The sequence below is a fragment of the Coregonus lavaretus genome, assembly GCF_964263955.1.
Source record: "Coregonus lavaretus genome assembly, chromosome: 17".
NCBI lineage: Eukaryota > Metazoa > Chordata > Actinopteri > Salmoniformes > Salmonidae > Coregonus > Coregonus lavaretus.
The window spans coordinates 36988702-37009537 of NC_140004.1; the positions used below are offsets into that span (position 1 = coordinate 36988702).

Consider the following 20836-nt stretch of genomic DNA (forward strand, 5'->3'; position numbering starts at 1 on the left):
GGCACTCCGGTACCGCTTGCCGTGCGGTAGCAGAGAGAACAGTCTATGACTAGGGTGGCTGGAGTCTTTGACAATTTTGAGGGCCTTCCTCTGACACCGCCTGGTATAGAGGTCCTGGATGGCAGGAAGCTTGGCCCCAGTGATGTACTGGGCCGTACGCACTACTCTCTGTAGTGCCTTGCGGTCGGAGGCCAAGCAGTTGCCATACCAGGCGGTGATGCAACCAGTCAGGATGCTCTCGATGATGCAGCTGTATAATTTTTTGAGGATCTGAGGACCCATGCCAAATCTTTTCAGTTGCCTGAGGGGGAATAGGCTTTGTCGTGCCCTCTTCACGACTGTCTTGGTGTGTTTGGACCATGATAGTTCGTTGGTGATGTGGACACCAAGGAACTTGAAGCTCTCAACCTGTTCCACTACAGCCCCGTCGATGAGAATGGGGGCGTGCTCAGTCCTCTTTTTTTTCCTGTAGTCCACAATCATCTCCTTTGTCCTGGTCACGTTGAGGGAGAGGTTGTTGTCCTGGCACCACACGGCCAGGTCTCTGACCTCCTCCCTATAGGCTGTCTCATCGTTGTCGGTGATCAGGCCTACGACTGTTGTGTCGTCGGCAAACTTAATGATGGTGTTGGAGTCGTGCCTGGCCATGCAGTCATGGGTGAACAGAGAGTACAGGAGGGGACTGAGCACGCACCCCTGAGGGGCCCCCGTGTTGAGGATCAGTGTGGCAGATGTGTTGTTACCTACCCTTACCACCTGGGGGCGGGCCGTCAGGAAGTCCAGGATCCAGTTGCAGAGGGAGGTGTTTAGTCCCAGGATCCTTAGCTTAGTGATGAGCTTAGAGGGCACTATGGTGTTGAATGCTGAGCTGTAGTCAATGAATAGCATTATCACGTAGGTGTTCCTCTTGTCCAGGTGGGAAAGGGCAGTGTGGAGTGCAATAGAGATTGCATCATCTGTGGATCTGTTGGGGCGGTATGCAAATTGGAGTGGGTCTAGGGTTTCTGGGATAATGCTGTTGATGTGAGCCATGACCAGCCTTTCAAAGCACTTCATGGCTACAGACGTCAGTGCTACGGGTCGGTAGTCATTTAGGCAGGTTATCTTAGAGTCCTTGGGCACGGGGACTATGGTGGTCTGCTTGAAACATGTTGGTATTACAGACTCAGTCAGGGACCTGTTGAAAATGTTAGTGAAGACACTTGCCAGTTGGTCAGCACATGCTCGGAGTACACGTCCTGGTAATCCGTCTGGCCCTGCGGCCTTGTGAATGTTGACCTGCTTAAAAGTCTTACTCACATCGGCTACGGAGAGCGTGATCACATAGTCATCCGGAACAGCTGGTGCTCTCATGCATGCTTCAGTGTTGCTTGCCTCAAAGCGAGCATAGAAGTGGTTTAGCTCGTCTGGTAGGCTTGTGTCACTGGGCAGCTCGCGGCTGTGCTTCCCTTTGTAGTCTGTAATAGTTTTCAAGCCCTGCCACATCCGACGAGCGTCAGAGCCAGTGTAGTACGATTCAATCTTAGTCCTGTATTGACTCTTTGCCTGTTTGATGGTTCGTCGGAGGGCATAGTGGGATTTCTTATAAGCGTCCGGGTTAGAGTCCCGTTCCTTGAAAGCGGCAGCTCTACCCTTTAGCTCAGTGCGGATGTTTCCTGTAATCCATGGCTTCTGGTTGGGGTATGTACGTACGGTCACTGTGGGGACGACATCATCGATGCACTTATTGATGAAGCCAGTGACTGATGTGGTGTACTCCTCAATGCTGTCTGAAGAATTCCGGAACATGTTCCAGTCTGTGCTAGCAAAACAGTCCTGTAGCTTAGCATCTGCGTCATCTGACCACTTTTTTATTAACCGAGTCACTGGTGCTTCCTGCTTTAGTTTTTGCTTATAAGCAGGAATCAGGAGGATAGAGTTATGGTCAGATTTGCCAAATGGAGGGCGAGGGAGAGCTTTGTATGCGTCTCTGTGTGTGGAGTAAAGGTGGTCTAGAGTTTTTTTTCCTCTGGTTGCACATTTAACATGCTGGTAGAAATTAGGTAGAACAGATTTAAGTTTCCCTGCATTAAAGTCCCCGGCCACTAGGAGCGCTGCATCTGGATGAGCGTTTTCCTGTTGATTTATGGCCTTGTACAACTCATTCAGTGCAATCTTAATGCCAGCATTGGTTTGTGGTGGTAAATAGACAGCTATGAAAAATATAGATGAAAACTCTCTTGGTAAATAGTGTGGTCTACAGCTTATCAGAAGGGGGAAAGGGGGAAAGGAGAAGATTAATTGTGTAAACATTGCATGAGTGTTGAAAAAACACTCTCATGGGTCATTTGAACATCACCTCAAGTGTTATATCTTAATATTCAGAGAGTGTTTCAATATTAACACTACAAAAAGTGTTAAATTAACACTGATGAGAGTGGACCTATATAAACACTGGAAGAATGTTAAAATTAACATGCCTGGTGTTAAATTAACACTTTTGCTGTGTAGGTATGTTCTTTACATTCATCATTAGCTCCAACCATTTCTCAATGTGTTCCACCTGAAATATTCTTTATCTTATATAAAAGTAGTAATTATCTTTAGTTACCTTTTTTTCCAATGTAATTTTGTATCATAATTGTGACATTATGCACTATATGAAAAGCCACATTTCGTATCAGTAGCTAGGTTTCCATCCATTTGACAACAGATTTTCATGTAATATTCTAAAATCCGTTAAAAGAAATATCCGCATTTTCACACATTCTCATGTTTCTGTCAGATAAAAGGCTGTGCGTGACAGCGGAGTGCACACGAAATACCTTTTGCGGTTAAATTCCCATGTACCTAATAAAAAATACAAGTTCAATGGGTTTCCATAGCATTTTCAACTCTACTGATGGTTTTCTCACCCCCGCAAAAATGCGTTATAGCGTGTGCACACTCTGGGATTGGCACGTGCGCTGTAACCAACAGCGCTATCTGGGCGCTTTTGGCTAGAGCGCACATACAGCCTACACATGATGAGATTATTAGCCTATTATTGACAAAAGAGCGAGATTATTTTTATTTGTCAAATGGCAGCCAAGCATCGATTATCATTTCACCAGAATAAGACCCTTGATATTTCGTGGAAAGGAGCATCAAGCTCATCACCTGTGAAGTTCATCATAATTTATTTAATCTGTAACCTAATGAATCCCGATGAGTTTTAGTGGGGAGGACTACACAACATGTCATCGCGTGGCTCGAAGTCTACTTCCATATGATGGTTATTATATCAATATTTGCGCATAATAACCGACAATTTTAGCATCAATCATTTTACCTCCTCTAGTGCATTTTGTTTTGTCGACATTTGTAAAGTTTACCGAAAAAATGTAATGTTCTGTTTCCATCAGGCCTGTCATGACATTTTTTATTCGAAATGTACTTTACTTGCATGAAATGTTGGATGGAAACCTGGTTATATGGACAGCATATTCCCCTATTCACCTCTCCACACCCACCAAACGGGAGAAAACGTACCTCAAAGGAAAACTGTTGAAGAACGGTGCCCACCGTTTTGAGGAAACGTGTCGTTTAGTAGCGCTACAAACCATCACGCAAATTAGCAAACGTTGAAGCGAAATGCATGCACCCCAGGTATGTTTGACAAGAGCTGATAATCAGAGAAGGGGACTGGCTGTAGCTAAATGGCGGGAAACAACGCAATGGCGTCTCCTTTCTCTGATTATCATATGTTGTCAAACACACCTGGGTCTAAATTGATTTAGTTTCACATACTATAAAACGTATTTTCGCATACCCGAAAAGCCTACTAACTATTTAGGACGCAAGCACGGGTATTCGGACAAGGGCAGTGAGTGTGTCAGAATCTTAGCGGCGCTCCGTGGCGAGATAGCTGTTTGTTTGACCTGGAGTTTTTGTCTCTGAGCTGGTTGAGTTCTCAGGGTCTATCTGTGGGTGACAGACAGGATGATCCTTCTACTCCTCTCCCTGCTCCTGACTTGGACTCCAGTGATCGGGGCACAGCCGGACATCCATATGCCCTTCATGGAGCACCTTGACGTGGACAACAATGTCACCCTGAAGTGGGGGTTCAGGGAAGTCCAGGGCACCATCACGTTCCAGCTGACCTTCAAGACCACTGGCTTTGTGGGATTTGGGTTCAGCCCAAATGGAGACATGGCTGGAGCGGATATCGTTATTGGAGGGGTCGGACCAAAAGCCAACTACTTCAAGGTATCGAAACCATTAACCTGTAATCGTTACAATTAGACAAGTATCAGTGGTAATGTAGTAGTTTCTTGTAGAAGTAGCCCTATATATGACCCTGCGTCCTAGCATTTAGGTAGAGGCAGTTATGTTGTAGGTCTTAGGAATAGGCTACTGTGACAGTGTAGTGGTTTTCAACACCTCAAACATTTGGCAAACTACATGTGAATGTGTTTCACCTAGTCAAGTTTTAGAGAAGAGCTGAACTCTATATAACATTTTAAGTATAACTAGAAAAGGTTTTATGGTTGTGGTCAGTATACAAGCACACTATTCCAGATCGGTTTGCATGTTAGTTTAAATGGGGTTTCTAGCTAAAACAGTTGACGACTAGTAAGAAGGCTGCTTTTATGTAGGCTGCTCAATTATGAAATTTTTTCACTAATCGGTCATTTGACTGATCAGAACTTCTGAAGAAGATCTGGGAAAATCTGATTGGAAAATATTTTTAAATTGGGCTTCCTTTGTAAAGAAAGCTGTAGTGACCAGAATTCCCCACATCCATGTCCCTGGCACGGACTGGGAGTCATGCAAATATGGCATTATTAAATACAATGGTTTCTTAACGTCAATGACACAACATTATGTAGGACAGGGTACCCCAACTGGTGGCCCGTAAGCCAAATTTGGCCCGCGTTGGTTATATTTGGCCTGCGAAGTTATCCGTTTTTTTTATTTAAACATTTTCATTGTTGGACATAATCAGCTCCAAGTGACTTTAATTTGATTATGTTCAAGTATTCCTATGCATGGGAGCGTATACAAATGTAAGCAAGGTTTGAAATTATGTTAGTCAAACATCTGTTTGGGCTTCTTGCGGTCAACTTGCAGATTATTTGTAATTCTGTTCCGGCCGCCGATCATCCGCTCAAGAAAGAAATCGTCCCTTGGCTGAATCTAGTTGATGATGCCTGATATAGGCCCTACTTAGTGCCTACTAGGACTTTTCTAAACGCAGTCCTTAACCTGTTTTTTTCTTCTGTTCTCTTGTATGTTTTGTTCGATCCCCATCATAGGACAGTTCATTGAAGCTGATCTATGCCTACGGGAAAACGGATGACATCGGCTACCATGGCAAAAGTAGGGGGACCAAGGAGGTGAACCTGCTCAACATGCCTAGCTCCAGCCCCCTGGTCAGCAACTCTGGCGCCAGTCCCCCACGCGCAATAGAAAAGTGTCAATAATCTGTATTCATGATATATGTCAAATGTAAGGAACAATTCACTCAACAACTCCTTCCTATGCGTTAAATGTTATGTCTTAACCGGTTTGAACATTTGGTCATAAAATCTTTCCTTTTGGTCTTAGACTGGAAGCAAAATGTGAAAATCCAGTGAATTTACACGGAACAAAAATATAAATGCATCATTTTACTGAGATTTAAGGGAATCAGTCAATTGAAATAAATTAATCAGGCCCTACTCTATGGATTTCGCCGGACTGGGAGTACAGATGTGCATCTGTTGGTCAGACTGCTTAAAGGTAGGGGTGTGGAGCAGGAAAAAGTCAGTATCTGGTACGACAACCATTTCCGTCATGCAGTGCGACACCTCCTATGCCTAGAGTTGCTCACGCTGTTTGTGGAATGTTGTCCCACTCCTTTTCAATGGCTGTGCGATGTTGCTGGATATTGGCGGGAACTGGAACGCTCTGTCGTACACCGATCCAGAGCATCCCAAACGTGTTCAATGGGTGACTTGTCTGTATTTAGGCTGTGGAAGAACTGGGATATTGTCAGCTTCCCGGAATTGTGTACAGATCCTTGAGACATGGGGCTGTGCATTATGCTGAAACATGAGGTGATGGTGCCGGATGAATGGCACAAAAATGGGCCTCAGGCTCTCATCAAAGTATCACTGGGCATTCAAATTGACTTAAAATACTCTTGTCTGTAGCGTATGCCTGCCCATACCAAAACCCCACCGCCACGTTGACATCAGCAAACCGCTCGCCCACACGACACAATACACGCGGTATGGCCGTTATACTTTGGAACTGGGATTAACCTGTGAAAAGCACTCTTCACCGTGCCAGTGGCCATTGCAGGTGAACATTTGCCCACTGAAGTCGGTTACGACGCCAAACTGCAGTCAGGTCAAGACCCTGGTGAGGACGATGAGCTTCCCTGAGACGGTTTCTGACAGTTTGTGCAGTATTTCTTCGGTTCTGCAAACCCAGTTTCATTAGCTGTACAGGGTGGCTGATCTTAGACGATCCCGCAGGTGAAGAAGCTGGATGTGGCGATCCTGGGCTGGCTTGGTTACATGAGGTCTGCGGTTTTGAGGCCGGTTGTGAGGCCGGCCAAATTCTCTAAAATAATGGAGGTGGCTTATGGTAGAGAAATTAACATTAAATTATCTGCCAACAGCTCTGGTGGGCATTCCTGTAGTCAGCATGCCAATTGCACACTCAACTTGAGACATCTGTGGAATTGTGACCAAACTGCTAATTTTAGAGTGGCCTTTTCTTGTCCCCAGCACAAGGTGCACCTGTGTAATGATGCTGTTTAATCAGCTTCTTGATATTCTCCCATCTCCATAGATGAACACTGGAGCTCTGTAAGAGTGACCAGTTACCCCGTTGGGGGGACAGTTACCCCGGTACTTTAAAAAAATGCCCCTTTTCTAAAAACATTTCATGAAGTGTGAACTGTAGCCATTTATTTCCCTTTATAGTTTATTTGCGTAAGCATGACCTTCATCCACATAACATTTTTTTCCAAACATTGCTTTGTGTCAGCAACTAGACAGTTCTTAGGGGGGGCTAGTTACCCCCTAGTACACTATGCGAGCTGTTCTCCCCCGATTGCTGAGTTTGGCCTGGCTGCTAGCTCTAGGAAGAGTCTTGGTGGTTCCAAACTTCTTCCATTTAAGAATGATGGAGTCCACTATGTTCTTGGGGACCTTCAAAGCTGCAGAAATGTTTTGGTACCCTTCCCCAGATCTGTGCCTCGACACAATCCTGTCTCGAAGCTCTACGGACAATTCCCTCAACCTCATGGTTTTGTTTTTGCTCTGACATGCACTGTCAACTGTTTAGACAGGTGTGTGCCTTTCCAAATCATGTCCAATCAATTTAATTTACCACAGGTGGACACCAATCAAGTTATAGAAAACAGCTCAAGGATGAGCAATGGAAACAGGATGCACCGGAGCTCAATTTTGAGTCTCATAGCAAAAGGTCTGAATACTTATGTAAATAAGTGTTTTTCGGGGGGGTTATTTTTGTACACATTTGCAAACATTTCTAAAAACCTGTTTTCGCTTTGTCATTATGGGACATTGTGTTTGCATTGATGAGGAAAACAATTAATTTAATCCATTTAAGAATAAGGCTGTAACATAACAAAATATGGAAAAAGGGATGGGGTCTGAATACTTTCCGAATGCACTGTATATTCCATTCCAATGAATAATTGTTTTAATTAAAAACTATTAACTTTTTCTTCCTGAATGTCATTTTAAAGACTGCTGGGATTTAAAATCTTGCATTATTCAAATCATGTTTAGTGCAATTGTACATAATGGATTATATGGAAAAAGCAAGCAGAAAATTAATGTACAGGTGAGTTAAAGAGGGACTTTACATCAAATCTTTTCATAGTGCAGATATTATAGGTGACATGTGCAACACCATTTTCTCCCCATATTTTATTTAAAATAAGATATCTAGACTTACATTTTAAGTATTACTTATTAAAGAAAACAGATTAAATGGGTTTTAACACACTTGTGAGAAACCCTATCCCATAATCTTCTACCAGGGTAACAGAAACACTCCGTTGGTCAGTTACTCCATTGGGGCGGGGGAACAATTACCCCGGTACTTTTACCATGAAGTGTGAACTTTAGCCATTTACATAGTGTACTAGGGGGCTAGTTACCCCCTAGTACACTAAGCGAGCTGTTGGCTAGAGCCTTCAATATAAAGATGGGCAGAAACTGCTTCTCCATTAGAAACCCCCAACACATTTGTAGGGGATGACATTGCGACATATGCTTGCTAAACTCATGAGCAGAAACACTTAAATCGGGTCAAATGGTTGTCTCGCTCGGAACCGCGCATGTGAGTGCCGTCAAAGGCACTCCTTCATAACGTTGTTTACGAAAATGACAGTGTCAGTTTGTCACTTTCACGTTCAACTACGTAAGTCATTGGCTCGAATTTAGGAAGCAAACTACTATTTCGTCCCTTAGCTGTACTGGCATCGAACACGTCACCCTCCCTAGGAGAGGGGGTGACCTTGAGAATTTGTTGAAAAGGAGAGGCTGCCTGGAGCTTTAATTTAAAAACCGGATGTTCCCGTCAGTCTCAACATAGGTCTGTAGCCATTCTAGCTATCCATTGTAAGTGTTTAAATCACCTCATTTTTCAGCATAACGCACAGCCCCATGTTGCAAGGATCTCTACACAATTCCAAGAAGCTGACAACATCCCAGTTCTTCCATGGCCTGCATACACAGACATGTCACCAATTAAATGTTTGGGAAGCTCTGGATCGGTGTACAACAATGTTCCATTTCCTGCCAATATCCAGGAACGTCGCACAGCCGTTGATTAGCGGAAAAAAACGTTCCACAATCAGCCTGAGCAACTATACGTATGTGTCACACTTAATGACGGAAATGGCTGTCCCACCAGATGCTGACTTTTTCCCCTGCACCACACCCCTATCTTAAGGTATCTGACCAACAGATGCACATCTGTATTCCCAGTCATGTGAAATCCATAGATTAGGGCCTGATTAATTTATTTCAATTGACTGATTTCCTTACAACTCAGCAAAATCTTTGAAATTGTTACATATTTCTGTTCAGAGTAAAGTCATTGGATTTTCACATTTTGCTTCCAGTCCAAGATGAAACATTTCATCACCAAGCGTTCAAACATGGTAAGACATAACATTTTACGCATAGGAAGGAGTAGTTGAGTGAATTATTCCTTAAATTTATTGACATTTTCATATATCATGAATACAGATTATTGACACTTTTCTATTGCGCGTGGGGGACTGGTGCCAGAGTTGCTGAAGCTAGGCATGTTGAGGAGGTTCACCTCCTTGGTCCCCCTACTTTTGCCATGGTAGCCGATGTCATCCGTTTTCCCGTAGGCATAGATCAGCTTCAATGGACCGTCCTATGATGGGGATCGAACAAAACATACAAGAGAACAGAAGAAAAAAAACAGGTTAATGACTGCGTTTAGAAAAGTCCTAGTAGGCACTAAGTAGGGCCTATATCAGCCATCAACAAGATTCAGCCAAGGGCCGATTTCTCTCTTGAGCGGATGATCGGCGGCCGTTTCAAACCTTGCTTACATTTGTATACGATCACATGAGTCTACGCCGTGGGAATACTTGAACAGATTTCTTAAATTAAAGTCACTTGCAGCGGATTTCCCAGTGTTTACAGTCTTATGTCCAACAATGAAAATTGTTCCCTCTGATAACGTCGGAGGCCAAATAAAACCAGCCGCGGTCCAAATTCAACCTGCGGGCCACCAGTTGGGGAACCATATCCAACATAATGTTGTCATTGACGTTATGACTCCATATTCTTTAATAATGCCTTTTTAAATGCTATGTTTGTTCATCTCTGAGAACCACGTAGGGTTACAAAAGCCTCCATGTTTATGCAGTTTGTGGTGAACTAATCAATAAAATAACTAGTAAGTGGATATAAATGACAGATGGTCTAGCTCAGGGTTTCACCAACTTAACTCACGGTAATGCGGAAGTCATCCTTGTCACATGACTGGATGGCCCTCCAGAAGGTCATGGTGGTTTGACCGTCTGCCTCGGTCAGGGACAGGAGGGTGTAGTCCTGTTTCTCATCCACCAAGGGAAATCCGTTGCTTGTGGCATGATAATCCTGAAGGAAATACAACAAAAATACTGATGTTATCTGGAGTATTTATAGAGCCTACTAGACTTGTGTTTTATTAGGTGTGCTTGGTGAAAGCACAACTTTAGAAACTGTTCATTATCACTATTATGCTGCTGCCACCACCTGTAGCACCAGAACCATAAGCTATCAACACCAGAAAGTCCAGACTGCCACTGGTCAGGTTGCTTGAAGAAACTGATACTAATACTGGTCACACTACAACCATATTTGCATGACTCCCAGTGCGTGCCAGGGACATGGATGTGGGGAATTCTGGTCACTACAGCTTTCTTTACAAAGGAAGCCCAATTTAAAAATATTTTCCAATCAGATTTTCCCAGATCTTCTTCAAAATGTTCTGATCAGTCAAATGACCGATTAGTGAAAAAATATCATAATTGAGCAGCCTACATAAAAGCAGCCTTCTTACTAGTCGTCAACTGTTTCAGCTAGAAACCCCATTTAAACTAACATGCAAACCGATCTGGAATAGTGTGCTTGTATACTGACCACAACCATAAAACCTTTTCTAGTTATACTTAAAATGTTATATAGAGTTCAGCTCTTCTCTAAAACTTGACCATGTGCAACACATTCACATGTAGTTTGCCAAATGTTTGAGGTGTTGAAAACCACTACACTGTCACAGTAGCCTATTCCTAAGACCTACAACATAACTGCCTCTACCTAAATGCTAGGACGCAGGGTCATATATTGGGCTACTTCTACAAGAAACTACTACATTACCACTGATACTTGTCTAATTGTAACGATTACAGGTTAATGGTTTAGATACCTTGAAGTAGTTGGCTTTTGGTCCGACCCCTCCAATAACGATATCTGCTCCAGCCATGTCTCCATTTGGGCTGAACCCGAATCCCACCCAGCCAGTGGTCTTGAAGGTCAGCTGGAACGTGATGGTGCCCTGGACCTCGCTGAACCCCCACTTCAGGATGACATTGTTGTCCACGTCAAGGTGCTCCATGAAGGGCATATGGATGTCCGGCTGTGCCCCGATCACTGGAGTCCAAGTCAGGAGCAGGGAGAGGAGTAGAAGGATCATCCTGTCTGTCACCCACAGATAGACCCTGAGAACTCAACCAGCTCAGAGACAAAAACTCCAGGTCAAACAAACAGCTATCTCGCAACGGAGCGCCGCTAAGATTCTGACACACTCACTGCCCTTGTCCGAATACCCGTGCTTGCGTCCTAAATAGTTAGTAGGCTTTTCGGGTATGCGAAAATACGTTTTATAGTATGTGAAACTAAATACATTTAGACCCAGGTGTGTTTGACAACAGCTGATAATCAGAGAAAGGAGACGCCATTGCGTTGTTTCCCGCCATTTAGCTACAGCCAGTCCCCTTCTCTGATTATCAGCTCTTGTCAAACATACCTGGGGTGCATTCATTTCGTTTTTTACGTTTGCTAATTTGCATGACGGTTTGTAGCGCTACTGAACGACACTTTCCCACAAAACGGTGGGCACCGTTCTTCAACAGTTTTCCTTTGAGGTACGTTTTCTCCCGTTTGGTGGGTGTGGAGAGGTAATAGGGGAATATGCTGTCCATATAACCAGGTTTCCATCCAACATTTCATGAGAGTAAAGTACATTTCGGATAAAAAAATGTCATGACAGGCCTGATGGAAACAGAACATCACATTTTTCCGGTAAACTTTCCAAATGTCGTCAAAACAAAATGCACTAGACGAGGTATGATCTTTTTGTGTCAGTAAAATGAATTATGCAAAAAAGTCGGTGGAAACGCAATTATGCGCAAATATTGATATAATAACCATCATATGGAAGTAAACGTCGAGTCACGCGATGACATGTTGTGTAGTCCTCCCCACTACGACTCATCGGGAAAGCATGCAGTTTATTAGGTTACAGATTAAAGAAATTATGATGAACTTCACAGGGTTGTGAAAGTGCAAGGTGATGAGCTCGATGCTCCTTTCCACTAAATATCGAGGGTCTTATTCTGGTGACATGATAATCGATGCTTGGCTGCCAAGTAAAAATAATCTCGCTTTTTTGTCAATAATAGGCTAATAATCTCATCATGTTCCATGTAGGCTGTATAAGGCCTCCTGTAGCTCAGTTGGTAGAGCATTGCTTACAACGCCAGGGTTGTGGGTTCGTTTCCCACGGGGGGCCAGTATGAAAAATTTATGCACTCATTAACTGTAAGTCGCTCTGGATAAGAGCGTCTGCTAAAGAGGTAAATGTACGCTCTAGCTGTTGGCTACAGCGCACGTGCCAATACCAGAGTGTGCACACGCTATAACGCATTTTTGTTGGGGTGAGAAAACCATCAGTAGAGTTGAAAATGCTATGGAAACCCACTGAACTTGTATTTTTTATTAGGTACATGGGAATTTCACCGCAAAAGGTATTTTGTGTGCACTACTTTGTCACGCACAGCCTTTTAACTGCAACAAGTCAATTTGAGAAACAGGAGAAGTTGTGAAAATGCGGATATTATTTTTTAACGGATTTTATAATATTCACATTAATATCTGTTGCCAATTGGATGGAAACCTAGCTACTGATCCGAAATCATTATTCTTTGCAGCTTTTCATATAGTGCATAATGTCACAATTATGATACAAAATTACATTGGAAAAAGATAACTAAAGAGAATTACTACTTTTATGTAAGATAAAGAATATTATCAGGTGGAACACATTGAGAAATGGTTGGAGCTAAAGTATATGAATATAAAGAACATACTTATAGCTTACACAGCAAATTTGAAATTGTTAATTTAACACCAGGCATGTTAATTTTAACATTCTTCCAGTGTTTATATAGGTCCACTCTCATCAGTGTTAATTTAACACTTTTTGTAGTGTTAATATTGAAACACTGAATGTTAAGATATAACACTTCAGGTGATGTTCAAATGACCCATGGGAGTGTTTTTTCAACACCCTCAGTGTTGAGGATCAACTCTAGAGAATGCATCCTGTAGCTGAATTGACACCAGGAAGTGCTAAATATTCACACTAGGAAATAACAATTTTTTGTCTGGTTCTCTCCCACTCATAAATCAAGCCTGCAAGTTATAGGTGAATTAAACCGAAGCAATAAAGGATTCGTTACAAGAGTAGGTCACTCTGGATAAGAGTGTCTGCTAAATTACGTAAATGTAAATGTAAATGTAAGAGTAGTGACTCTGCTTTGTTTCATTTATTTAGGCCACAAAGAGAGGGTGCGTCAGTGAAAACAGTGCATCACAGGCACATTCAAATGAAAAAGGTGCATCACAGGCACATTCAAATGAAATCAGTGCATCATAGGCACATTCAAATGAAATCAGTGCATCACAGGCGCCTCTGTACTTGTACTATACGAGAACAAGAGTATTTGCAGAGTTGCTATTTAACACAAGTGGAAGTCCTCCTAAGTCTATTACTCAATCATGTCAAACAAAGGAACAACATAAAGGCTCTCATCAGCACCATAAGCACTTTGAAGGACAAAAGGCATATTACATTTCACATCATCAACTTTGACAACAACTTTGTCATCAACACCATCAAACACTGTGAATGCATGGTAATGTTCACTGAAATTATCAGTATGCAACTTGTCCAGCAATAGGTATACAATATTGTCAACCACAATGATCTTAGTTATTTGACAAAAGACTGGCATTTCATGCTACATCTTACTGCAAACTAACAGTCCCTCTCTGTACTCTGTGCCATCCATCTTAACCCAGCTGGTAGAGTAAATGGCTTTCTGCATAGGACCTGAAGTGACCCTGCCAACTCCTCACCACCATTAAAATCATTCAGGGAAAATGGTTTAATCGGTCCATACTCAATATGTTTCAATGGTGATGTCTCCCAGTGATGGCCTATAGCAAATGTGTGTTTTTTGGCAAGGTACTTAGTAATGTTCTTGAAGTTTTTGAGGGTGTTATTAAAGAGTTTGCGCTTTGCCTCAAACCTCATGCTCCACATATGTAATAAAGGACCGATTTGTCTTATGCATGCTGGGTAATCTATCATAAAGTGATGTTAGGGTATTACGTTTTTATGTGGGTACAACGGTTTGAAAAGTGTGTGATGTTCAATTATCAAATGCTTTAGATACACAGTCATGCTCTGGCTAAGAAAATGGGAAAAAACAATGTTGATTATTTGCAGTAAGATGAGCAGCAAATTCCAGTTCTCATTTCCTGGTGGAACAACATCACCCAAAATCAAGGGAACGTTTCTCACAAGACACAGAGTTTGAATAGAAATAAGTGCTATGCTATTTCCACTGTTCTCTAGGTTGACTTTAGTTGGACGGTTTTTGCACTCCAAGTACCCATAGTCAAATGAGTAGATTCTAGAGAAGCGCACGTTTTGAAATAACATTTTCTGAGGCATACAGTGGCTTACGAAAGTATTCACCCCCCTTGGCATTTTTCCTATTTTGTTGCCTTACAACCTGGAATTAAAATTGATTTTTGGGGGTTTGTATAATTTGATGTACACAACTTTCCTACCACTTTGAAGAAGCAAAATATTTATTTTTGTGAAACAAACAAGAAATAAGACAAAAAAAAGCGTGCATAACTATTGACCCCCCCAAAGTCAATACTTTGTAGAGCCACATTTTGCAGCAATTACAGCTGCAAGTCTCTTGGGGTATCTCTCTATAAGCTTGGCACACTTAGCCACTGGGATTTTTGCCCATTCTTCAAGGCAAAACTGCTCCTTCAAGTTGGATGGGTTCCGCTGGTGTACAGCAATCTTTAAGTCATACCACAGATTCTCAATTGGATTGAGGTCTGGGCTTTGACTAGGCAATTCCAAGACATTTAAATGTTTCCCCTTAAACCACGCGAGTGCTGCTTTAGCAGTATGCTTAGGGTCATTGTCCTGCTGGAAGGTGAACCTCTGTCCCAGTCTCAAATCTCTGGAAGACTGAAACAGTTTTCCTTCAAGAATTTCCCTGTATTTAGCGCCATCCATCATTCCTTCAATTCTGACCAGTTTCCCAGTCCCTGCCAATGAAAAACATCCCCACAGCATGATGCTGCCACCACCATGCTTCACTGTTCACTGTGGGGATGGTGTTCTCAGGGTGATGAGAGGTGTTGGGTTTGCGCCAGACATAGCTTTTTACTTGATGGCCAAAAAGCTCAATTTTTGTCTCATCTGACCAGAGTACCTTCTTCCATATGTTCGGAGAGTCTCCCACATGCCTTCTGGCGAACACCAAACGTGTTTGCTTATTTTTTTCTTTAAGCAATGGCTTTTTTCTGACCACTCTTCTGTAAAGCTCAGCTCTGTGGAGTGTACGACTTAAAGTGGACCTATGGACAGATACTCCAATCTCCGCTGTGGAGCTTTGCAGCTCCTTCAGGGTTATTGTTGGTCTCTTTGTTGCCTCTCTGATTAATGCCCTCCTTGCCTGGACAGTGATTTTTGGTGGGCGGCCCTCTCTTGGCAGGTTTGTTGTGGTGTCATATTTGTTCAATTTTTTAATTATGGATTTAATGGTGCTCAGTGGGATGTTCAAAGTTTCAGATATTTTTTTAGAACCCAACCCTGATCTGTACTTTTCCACAAGTTCTCTGACCTGTTTGGAGAGCTCCTTGGTCTTCATGGTGCCACTTGCTTGTTGGGGTCCATTGCTTAGTGGTGTTGCAGACTCTGGGGCCTTTCAGAACAGGTGTATATATACTTAGATCATGTGACAGATCATTTGACACTTAGATTGCTCACAGATGGACTTTATTTAACTAATTATGTGACTTCTGAAGGTAATTGGTTGCACCAGATCTTATTTAGGGACTTCATAGCAAAGGGGGTGAATACATATGCACGCACCACTTTTCCGTTATTTATTTTTTAGAATTTTTTGAAACAAGTTATTTTTTTAATTTCACTTCACCAATTTGGACTAATTTGTGTATGTCAATTACATGAAATACAAATAGAAATCAATTTAAATTACAGGTTGTAATGCAACAAAATAGAAAAAACGCCAAGGGGGATGAATACTTTTACAAGGCACTGTATTCAAATAACAATTTAAACTCAAACTGAGCCACCCCTTCAAGAATGTCATGCATTATGTCCACAGAAAAATTACTACAAACATGGAAGTGCTGCAAACTGTTTAGTTTAGAATATTTCTTTACACCGTACACAGATGGGAGCTGTGGGTCTGATTGCAACTGATTCAAATACATTTCAAATTGATCTTTACCACGCAAGACAATATTACGGTCATCCTCACTGTAAACCGTCTGAGCATTAGACTTTTCTATCAAACAGAACCGGCAAAAGTATTGACCACTGAAGGACTCTGTGAAACCAAGGACTGCATGCATACTCAAATTGTCTCCAGTTATTTGGTAGATAGTGCCATAAACTCTATCAGTTAAAAAAGTCACATTTACACCATCACTCTCCAGTTTATTTACATCATTAACCAAGGGCTTTATAACATATTTCTTTAGATCTTGATAATGAAATAATGACACTAAATGAATATTCATCACAGCAGAGTTAAACTTGGGTGGCAGATTCCTGAGGACAAAATAAATGGCACCTATCTTGTAAACACCATGCTTGGATCTAAGCGGGTTGGCAGTTTCAAAGTCATCATAGTACAATTGGATCTGTAAAGCATTTCTATGTTTTGAGAACAAGGGATGAGTCTTCAAGTAACTTCCAACACAAAAGTCTTCATAAGTGTCTTCCACAGATGTATACCTATATGCATTTTCCAATAACTTACACATTTCAGAATAGCGACACATTAATGTCAATGTTTCCAGTATAGAAATATATACAAAAGTGTCTTTCACTGGGTCTTGATCATACATGTCTGTTTTTTAATTTTGCCTGCTATCATATCTAACTCCCAACACTACTTCTACTGGCTCCACAACACCCCATTTTTGGTTGAAGTACTTTGTTCTCTGTGTTAAAACTGGCAAATGGGTTTTCAAAGTTCTCAAAACTATCATTTACAGCAGATGCAGAGGGGTTATCCATAGGCATAACTGACAGAACATCTTGTTTAATCTGGGACTGCAGCCCAGTAGTAAACCCTTCTAAATCACACACTACTTTTGGCACAATGTCACACCCTGGCTCTGGGGACTCTAATATGTTGAGCCAGGGTGTTGTGTTTTTGTTCTATGTCGTATTTCTAGTATTGTGTTTCTATGTTGGCCAGTGTGGTTCTCAATCAGAGGCAACGAGTATCAGCTGTTGCTTGTTGTCTCTGATTGAGAACCAGACTTAAGCAGCCAGTTTTCCCACAGTGTTTGTGGGATCTTGTTCCTTTTGGTTTGTGTTAGTACCGTTGGACGTCACGTATCGTTTGTTGTTTTGTTTGTCGTTTGTACACTTAATAAAGTAAGATGTATGAGTATCACACTGCGCCTTGGTCCTCCTCCTTCGACGATCGTGACACACAACACTATTTGCAACACCACTAGCTTGCAACTTGGCAATGATGGAGGCACACATATCTTTAGCAAGACTCTGACCATTCTTCTCAAAACAATCACTTTGAGTGTTATCATGTGGGACACCAATGTCGCCACCCATTTGTGGAGCTTCTGACTGGACTGGAGAATCAGCAACATGAGAGGGCCCTTCTAAGCTCAATGCATCAACTACTTGACCAATGAATACTATTCAAATGTTTTCTAAACCTGAGTATGTTGAAAACTGCCTTCTACAACGATCTTGACCACAGACCAATCTAAACTTGGTGGAGGGATAGAATCTATGCTCAATTCTCAAATGATATATCAATGACTGGCTGTTTCTGTGCAACGCTTGACAACAAAAGCACCGTAACATACATTTTTCTAGTTAAGAAGTTTTGTCCTCAACTCTATCATGCTAGGGGCCTCTATTATTTAGCCTACATCAATGTTGTAGAAGGTTGTCTGCAGAAATGCGTAGAAGTTGACAAGGGCATCATCATACATCAGGTTAAAGACAAAGTTGGCTTTGAACGGTTCATCAAACGCACACAGACCATTAGTTGCCTTCAAGTTCCTTGGCGTACACATCACCGACAAACTGAAATGGTCCACACACGCAGACAGTGTGGTGAAGAAGGCGCAACAGAGCCTCTTCAACCTCAGGAGGCTGAAGAAATTAGGCTTAGCACCTAAAACCCTCACAAACTTTTACAGTTGCACAATTGAGAGCATCCTGTCGGGCTGTATCACCGCCTGGTACGGCAACTGCACCGCCCACAACCACAGGGCTCTCCAGAGGGTGGTGCGGTCTGCCGAACGCATCACCGGGGGCAAACTACCCGCCCTCCAAGACACATACAGCACCCGATGTCACAGGAAGGTCAAAAAGATCATCAAGGACATCAACCACCCGAGCCACTGCCTGTTCACCCCGCTATCATCCAGAAGGCAAGGTCAGTACAGGAACATCAAAGCTGGGACCGAGAGAATGAAAAACAGCTTCTATCTCAAGGCCATCAGACTGTTAAATAGCCATCACTAGCACATTAGAGGCTGCTGCTTCCTATTGAAATCACTGGCCACTTTAAGAAATGGAACACTGGTCACTTTAATAATGTTTACATATCTTGCACTACTCATCTCATATGTATATACTGCATTCTATTCTATAAGATTCTACTGTATCTTAGTCAATGCCGCTCTGTCATTGCTGTCATTGCTTGTCCATATGTATATATTCTTAAATCCCATTCCTTACTAGTTTTGTGTGTATTGGGTATATGTTGTGAAATTGTTAGATATTACTTGTTAGATATTACTGCACTGTCGGAGCTAGAAGCACAAGCATTTCGCTACACCCGCACTAACATCTGCTAAACACGTGTATGTGACAAATACAATTTGATTTGATTTGATTTGTCAGGGAACAAGTCTCTTGTCCACCATGATGTAGTAGTTGTCAATCTTGCTCGATCTTCTTCCGACGGCAAGGAGGTATGGCAATTACTGTATTTGGGCCTTCCCCAAACTGTTGCCACAAAGTTGGAAGCACAGAATAGTCTAAAATGTCATTGTATGCTGTAGCGTTAAGATTTCCCTTCACTGGAACTAAAGGGCCTAGCCCGAACCATGCAAAACAGCGCCAGACCATTATTCCTCCTCCACCAAACTTTATAATTGGCACTATGCATTCGGGCAGGTAGCGTTCTCCTTGCATCTGCCAAACCCAGATTTGTCCGTCGGACTGCCAGATGGTGAAGCGTGATTCATCACTCCGGAGAACGCATTTCCACGGCTCCAGAGTGCAATGGTGGCGAGCTTTACACCACTCCAGCCGACGCTTGGCATTGAGCATTGTGATCTTGTGCATAGTGAAGTATGGTGAAGCTCCTGACGAACAGTTCTTGAACTGATGTTGCTTCCAGAGGCAGTGTGGAACTCGGTAGTGACGGTTGCAATCTTTGTGTCAGTAAAATTAATTTAGTGGGAAAAGTAGGTGGAAATGCCTTTATGCTGAAGAAGCCGGATGTGGAGGTCCTTGCGTGGCTACACGTGGTCTGCGGTTGTGAAGCCGTACTGCCAAATTCTCTAAAATGGCAGAGGCAGTTTATGGTAGAGAAATGAACTTTAAATTATCTGGCAACAGCTCTGGTGGACATTCCTGCAGTCAGCATGCCAATTGCACACTCCCTCAAAACTTAAGACATCTGTGGCATTGTGTTTAGTGTCCTTGTATTGTCCCCAGCACAACGCGAACCTGTAATGATTATGCTGTTTAATCAGCTTCTTGATATGCCACACCTGTCAGGTGGATGGATTATCTTGGCAAATTATTTTTAAAAAAATTATTCAGCTCATGAAACCAACACTTTACATGTTGCGTTTATATTAGTGTTCCGTATATGTCTGCCTGAATCAATGCATAATGTGTAGACAGCTGGCATACTTTTATCTAAAATGCTGTAAGACTATTGAAGTTGGGTGTGTAGCCTCACCCCTCACTATTGCCAGGAACACACAGATCTCCCTGCTAAGTTTCACAGAGGCACTAGTGTCCGTCTCTGGATGAGGGACAGCATTCTGTCTGCAGCCCCTGTGTTGTGACTAAAACGGTTCACTTCCTGCATGTTCCCTTTGGCACGGTTCTCAGGTAAGGACTTCCTGTTTTGGTGGTCAGTGGACTAAAGGGTGCCGAAATTCTTCCCGCTTTTTTTAAAATAACAAAGACCCACCCAGGGCACGACCTGTCACCTCCCTAGAACTTGGACCAAGAAGTTCACATACAATTGGTAATGAACTGTCCCCTAGTAAGTAAGAAAGCATTTCACTATTAGTCTACACCTGTTTACAAAGCATGTGACAAAATTAGATTTAGTAAACAAATAGATGACTGTTTTGTATATAAAAACTTTGGCTCAAAGTGAATAACTAAAATCAGACATACATTGGACTACTTTAGTTGCCATATGGTCTGGTTAAAAATGCCTGCCCTATGCATTACCTTTGATAAATTAATTAAAATGATTCAAAGACTAAGCCATTAAAGGGAGAGTTCTCCCTTTAAGTCAGGGTGGGATACAGTTACAGTAACTCGTCAATTGGGAAACAGGGCGATACCCTTACTATTATCCTAAACTGGCTATAATGACTGGCACAGTAAACTGTCAAAAATTCTTTAGACACAACAAATTGCAATTCAGAATGTAGCCAACAGCAGGCCTAATAACAAG

The 20836-nt window shown here is 42.3% G+C and overlaps 1 protein-coding gene across 1 annotated transcript; it reads right to left on the reverse strand.

Moving 5' to 3' along the window:
- Positions 1 to 9186: 9186 nt before the first annotated feature.
- On the reverse strand, positions 9187 to 11276 carry LOC311144650 (DBH-like monooxygenase protein 2 homolog). Its single transcript, XM_084180701.1, has 3 exons — positions 10942 to 11276; positions 9984 to 10130; positions 9187 to 9396 (listed from the first exon to the last, which is right to left on the reverse strand). Exons 1-3 carry the CDS (start codon positions 11206 to 11208, stop codon positions 9241 to 9243), a joined length of 570 nt encoding a protein of 189 aa, XP_084036827.1. The 5' UTR covers positions 11209 to 11276; the 3' UTR covers positions 9187 to 9240.
- Positions 11277 to 20836: the final 9560 nt, after the last annotated feature.

Bases quoted from the DNA above. Each gene is read 5' to 3' on its own strand.
- LOC311144650 (XM_084180701.1), bottom strand. From the start codon at position 11,208: ATGATCCTTCTACTCCTCTCCCTGCTCCTGACTTGGACTCCAGTGATC. The intron at 10,131-10,941 runs GTATCTAAACCA...TATTTCCTTCAG, and splicing joins CAAAAGCCAACTACTTCAAG to GATTATCATGCCACAAGCAA. The intron at 9,397-9,983 runs GTGAGTTAAGTT...TCCCCATCATAG, and splicing joins AGGATGACTTCCGCATTACC to GACGGTCCATTGAAGCTGAT.